Source organism: Dipteris shenzhenensis, chromosome 3, assembly GCF_047967505.1.
Source record: "Dipteris shenzhenensis isolate YYH24624 ecotype China chromosome 3, Dip_SZ_1.0, whole genome shotgun sequence".
NCBI classification, from domain to species: domain Eukaryota; kingdom Viridiplantae; phylum Streptophyta; class Polypodiopsida; order Gleicheniales; family Dipteridaceae; genus Dipteris; species Dipteris shenzhenensis.
The window spans coordinates 40,203,904-40,209,903 of record NC_141598.1 but is presented as its reverse complement, the minus strand read 5'-3'; the positions used below and the strand labels follow the sequence as shown (position 1 = coordinate 40,209,903).

Below are 6,000 nucleotides of genomic sequence, written 5' to 3'. Positions count from 1 at the left end.
TCGGGATGGAACTCAAGACACCCAAACTTTTTGGCCTGCCGTTTGCAGGTCTTAGTGAAGGACTCCAACCAAAGTGAAAATTATTTTTGGGGGCTTTATTTTTTGAGTTCCCTTTTGCGGGATAACTCGCACGTACACCGTTCCACATGTCGCCCAATCCGCCTCACGCTTGTGCATGCATGTGAGACATTTCCGGCAACAAAACCCCCACTAGTGTTCCGTACCTGACAGAACATTTTGTCCCGAGAACAAAACTATAGGGCAGGTCAATTGAACCTGGTTGAATCTTTATAACTAATCTTGTTTAGTTATAAAGGGACAAACACGTGTGTGTGTGTGTGTGGTCTCTCTCTCCATACAAGTAACGTCTGCACACGCTGTTTGTGCAGCAGAAAGCTTGAAAGAAGCTCGAAGGTTTTTGGCTATGGCAGAACCATGTCGAAGCTCGCAGGACAGTAGCCGTGAGGAGCTCTCATCTTCCCAAGATTGGCCTCCCCCTCCTTCTCCCCCTTCCCCCGGTTCTTGGAGCTCTCCCCCCACCGCTTACAGACCCCTCCGTGCCCCTGCTGTTGCCCCTTTGCCTCCTTCTTCCTCCCATGCCTCCCTCGTTCCCATCCCCCAACCCCTGCCCATCCCCATCTCCTCCCCCCCTCACTCCTTCCAAATCCCCAAGAAACGTATCAGTAGCCCTTCCGACATTGAGAAATTCCACTCCTCCGACTCCGGCCGCCTCTTCCTTGGCTTCATCGCTGCCCTCAACGATTCCATCAAGGGCCACAAGCTCTCCGAATACTGCCACGAATCCCTCCTCGTCAGGACCACGGTTCACATCCTGGAGTCCATGAGCGCTTGGGTTGACGAAATCCCCCCGCTGCAGCAGCCCGCTCGGTATGGGAACCCTGCATTTCGCGATTGGCAAGGCCGTTTGCAGGAAGAAGGCCCCTCCATGATGCTCAAAATTCTACCGCCGGACCTTGAGTCGGCAGTCAGCGAGGTTTTTCCGTACTTTGCTGATAGTTTTGGGAATGCCATGAGAATTGATTATGGCACTGGACACGAAGCGAATTTCGCAGCTTGGTTGCTTTGTCTAGCCAGGCTTGGCCTGGTCAACGAGGACGATTACCAAGCGTTAGTCTCCAGAGTCTTTGTAAGGTATCTTGAACTGATGAGAAAGCTGCAAATCACATACTGGTTGGAACCTGCTGGTTCTCACGGGGTCTGGGGCCTTGATGATTATCATTTTTTACCTTTCATATTTGGATCGGCTCAGCTCATTGATCACAAGTATATGAAACCAAAGTCTATACACAACGATGATATACTGGAAAATTTTTCGAAAGAGTATTTATACCTAGGATGTGTTAATTTTGTGAAGAAGGTGAAAAAAGGCCATCTTGCAGAACATTCGCCCATGATAGATGACATATCTGGAGTACCTTCATGGAACAAGGTAAATACTGGCATGTTAAAGATGTACAAGGTCGAAGTACTCGAAAAGGTTCCCATCATGCAACATTTTCTGTTCGGGTCACTAATCCGCTGGTAGGTTTTCTATTACTGCTCTTGTTTCCCTTTTTGATTTGACTTTTTGAGCATTTGACATGCTTTTATGTATGCATCGTGTATTTTTCAATATGATTTGAGAAAGGTATGAGGCAGAAAGCAGACATGGGAACTTGATGCAGCAGCAAAACTATATGTCCAGATTTAACAATATCTTAGTGCTACCTAATGCAATCTAGGCTTTTCAAATGTTGGCTCTAATATCTGGATTATCTCCATGTGATGACCCGATAAACATGAAGCTTAGATGATGGCATGGTATAACTGCAGCATGATTCCATGTCAAGCAGTCCCACCGTATACCACTGTGGACTTCAGAGATCATCAAGCCTTTTATTTGAGCACAATTTCCCTAAAGTGTGAAATATTTATAAGCATAATATAACTAAAAGGTGCTTGCGATCAGCTCATCTCCACCAGCCATCCAAGTTGAACATTCGAACAGGCATGCAACCTGTGGTGCTGTGATTGCAAAACTTGGACTGCTTCAAGAGTTAAATTGAAAACCTAAAACGTGAAAGGAAAGAGAGTTTGGCATGGCATCTGGTCCAAGTTCTCAAGTTTAATGATGCTGCATGAGGAGCACATGTCTATGGGCTGTAGTAGAAAATTTCTGGCTGTTGATACGCCCTGTTCTTGCGGGCTGGGGGCCTGCCAAGGTGATCAAGAGAGGTGAGCTGTTGCCCCTTTTTCATAGGCAGAGACCTCAGTTTTTTGGGGGCGATGTCTGGGTCCCTTTTATTTGAAATTAAGCAGTGATTAAAGAAATCACATAAGCTGTGTACATGCATTGCATTTGAAAGCATAGTCATGAAATGGGGTACAATTGGGGACCCGCTCTGAAAGGAACTTTCTATATGCTTGCCAAGATAAACATCAAAGTCACAAACTAACTGCCTCGTATCCCTGTAAGAGGGCTTTTCTTAGACTTCTGTTGTTGGCAGTTCTTCACTGCTATAGCTAGTACATCACACTTTCCACGGCCTCTTGATGTCGTGGTTAGTTATATTTGTGACAATACTGTGGTTTAGTGGTAGAGCAGCTAAAGGCGAGTCTTTTGCAAGGGCAATGGGCATCAAGATGACAGCTGGGCACTGTGGCAGCTGATTGTGGTGTGACAAAGTGTGGAGATACTGTGCTAGCTCCATGTTTATCTGGCATAAACAATTTTGGAGCATAAACAAAAATGAATACAGACCTTCCCTTTGGATGGAGTATTTCTATATTGCTATAGCACAAAAGCCGAAAGTACATTAGCCATGGTAAATGATGACGTGTATAGGTGGTCGGCCTTGATTATGTGTACTGGTGACTAGCCTTGATGACGTTTTCAAGAGCCAGTGCTTGATGACATGTATTGGTGGTTGGCCTTATGATGGACTCCAAAATTTTTGACTTTGACGAAACTGTGTCGAAAATAATGGTAGTGCACTGGAGGTCACCGGAAACCCGCTTTGCATCAAACTATAGTGCTGATGGAGAACTTCGACGATTTGTGCTAGAAGTAGATGTCCGAGTCGCTTGATGAGATGCTGGAATAAAGGATATCACCAGAATGTGCTGAAAGCCTGAAAGAAGTTTGTTGTGTCAAAATCGTGCTGCTTCTGTCATATACTACTGACGCGAATCCAGTTCAATGAATTGGATAGCATTAGAGAGGAGCTTTTTGACTTAACACGGATCTATGTCTATGATCGAGCATTCGATGATTGGCGCTTTGAGCTTGGCGACAGAATCTTGAGGTACTACAAACTCTAGCAAGAGATAATCATATCTGGGAATAGATGCGATGGAAAATAAGACAAAAAGAACTCACGTATGGTGATGGAAAGAACATTCTCACAGAGAAAATCAGAGCTGTAGAAAAGGTTTTGATACCACTGTAGAGAAGAGGATGAGGTAGATTTAGAGAAAGGGGACATAATAGCAAGAAGGAGAGAGAGAGAAAGAAAGTAAGAAAGACGTGTTAATATATTCGGAAGGCCTCGCATGCCTATGAGACAAGGTACGATAAAAAAAGTACCTCATACAAGCCACTATGGGCTGAGGCAAAGGGCTCGCTAAGGTGTGTTGGGGTAAAGGCACTGGCCACCCTATGTAAATAGTACTTTATGTTGTACTTTAGTGTAGGACACTTAAGTACACTAAGTACACATTTGTACTTAGATGTACTTAAGGGTTACTACCTTATCCATAATATATATGTGTGTACTTGGGGAGGTACCACTCACTCATTGTGATTATCCCCACTAGTGTGTGTGTGCAGTGAGTCTCCCTACTCCCTACTCTCTCCCTCACAATCTATCAACTGGTATCAGAGCCAACGGGTTCTCTCTCTCTCCCTCCACTTCCACTCCCTCCTCTCCCTATCCTACCCCTTCCGTACGGACCGATCCGTACGGCCGTACGACGTCCGTACAACCGTACGGACGGATCGCGAAGGGTGCAGGCAACGCGCGAACGGCGGCTGCAAGCGCGCAGGGCGCGGCTGCAAGGGCGCAGTCAACGCGCGAAGGCGCGGCTGCAACGGCGGCTGCAAGGTGCAGGCCACGGCTGCAAGGCACGATGCAAAGGCTGCAAGGCGTGGCTGCAAGGCGCAACGGCGCAGGCCAGGGCTGAAAGGTCGCAGGCAAGAGCTGCAAGGCGTGGCTGCAAGGCGCAACGGCGCAGGCCAGGGCTGAAAGGTCGCAGGCAAGAGCTGCAAGGCGCGGCTGCTCCAGCTGGGCGCGGTCGAGCTCCAGTTCCCCCCCTTTCTCTCTCGAAATCTGGTACAGCACTGCTGTACTTGACTTTCACGTACAGCCAACAGTCAGGGTACCACAGATCGAGGAACATTTTTTTTCTGTTTATCTGTTTTCACGGGAAAACATTGTCTTTCGCCACTGGCATTTGAGCCAAGGTGTTCTACTTGTGGCAGGGCTTACACTCACACTGAGGCATTATGCCGCAAACAGTGTTGAGACAGGTCTTATCACCTGGCCAGTGATTGTACACAGTGGTGGCACTGAGAGTATGCATTGGACAGATCTGTACTTGATACTTGCAGTGTATGCTTTGTTGGATGCAACTCAATGGATTTGCAGTCAAACGCCTTGTGTGAGCAGTAGCAGTTGATGCCATTTACTGTGTCAATGCACGGAATGTGCTGCCAATTCAAGGGGCTTTTGATGCTATTATGCTTGTGACAAATGCTTTAGCTTGTTGCTGCAAGTACAATCACATTTGGTACAGATTTGGTCGATTTTGACCAAGTTTGACTTTACTCAAATTTGGGGCTTTTGTAGCCTGACCGGCAATTTGTCAAGTGGGAGCACTCTACATGCATCAGGCTATCTTGTGGAGCACTATTATGCTTTGAAAGTGCAAATTTGACTTACAGTGTTTGGTCAAAGGTCAATCTCTCAAATTGGAGGTCACATCCCTGATTTTCTTCATGCATTCAAAGGGCTTTTGAGCCACCTTACTTCCAAACTGCAAATTCAGTTGGGGGGGAAGTTTATGAAGCATATGGAGGTCTAAAATCAGGGATTTTCATCAAAAATCAGAGATTTACAGTTACTGTTTTTTGACAGTCCGGGACTGTCAAACAGCAGGTTTGACCATATTTGACTATCAGAAAAGTCAAAAAGTACTGCTTTTTTTTTATTATATCAGTTCTGGATTTTTCTGGAGCGATTTGACGCAGCTGTACCGCACTTTCGCCAGCGAAAAAAGACAGGAACAGCTTGCTGTACTGTTTCTGCAGCAAGTGGGAGAAAAATATTCAGTTGGTTTTGTGCCACTGAAACAGTACCAAGTTCACTTTTGATCGTACTTCCGCTGCGGGGGAATTTTCTTGGAGTGACTAGTGCTTAATTGCACGACTACAGGGAGTCAAACTCTACTTTCTTTACCATGAGTTCCGGCAGCGACGTGTCGTCCTTGTTTCAGATAAAGAAGCTCGAAGGAGCTAAAAATTACGACATATGGAGGACACAATGCTACAATGTGCTGATGCAGAAGGACCAGTACAAGCCTATAAAGGAGAAGGGTGTTAAGCCCTCCAACGTTACTGATGAGCAGTGGGAGAAGATGGACGGCTTGGCCAGGTCGACCATTATGCTTACAGTTGATTCACTGGTTGTAGGCATCAGGGATGAACCTACTGCGTGGGAGATGTGGCAACGTCTTGAGGATACTTATGCCAAGAAAAGTGCCACGGGAAAAGCTTACTGGCTAAAAAAGCTTGTTGGTCTTCAAATGAAGGAGGGGACAGCTATGTCCACTCATATTATTGAGTTTAACAGCATATTCAGCCAGGTGATCAACCAGGGGTTGAAGCTCGATGATGAGCTGAAAGCTACACTCATCCTATGTTCTCTACCTGAGTCATGGGACACATTCAGGACTTCTACCAGCAACTCAAAAGCCATTCTGTTATTTGCAGATGTGGAGAGT

General features: G+C 46.2%; 1 protein-coding gene across 1 annotated transcript in view; it reads left to right on the top strand.

The window, feature by feature from the left end:
* Positions 1-358: 358 nt before the first annotated feature.
* Positions 359-6,000, top strand: part of LOC147903801 (phosphotyrosyl phosphatase activator (PTPA) family protein) — a 28,059-nt gene continuing 22,417 nt past the window's right edge. Inside the window, exon 1 of the mRNA XM_087401383.1 lies at positions 359-1,542. Within this exon, the coding sequence (XP_087257509.1) occupies positions 425-1,542 (1,118 nt within the window). The 5' untranslated portion in view covers positions 359-424. The remainder of the gene's footprint in view (positions 1,543-6,000) is intronic.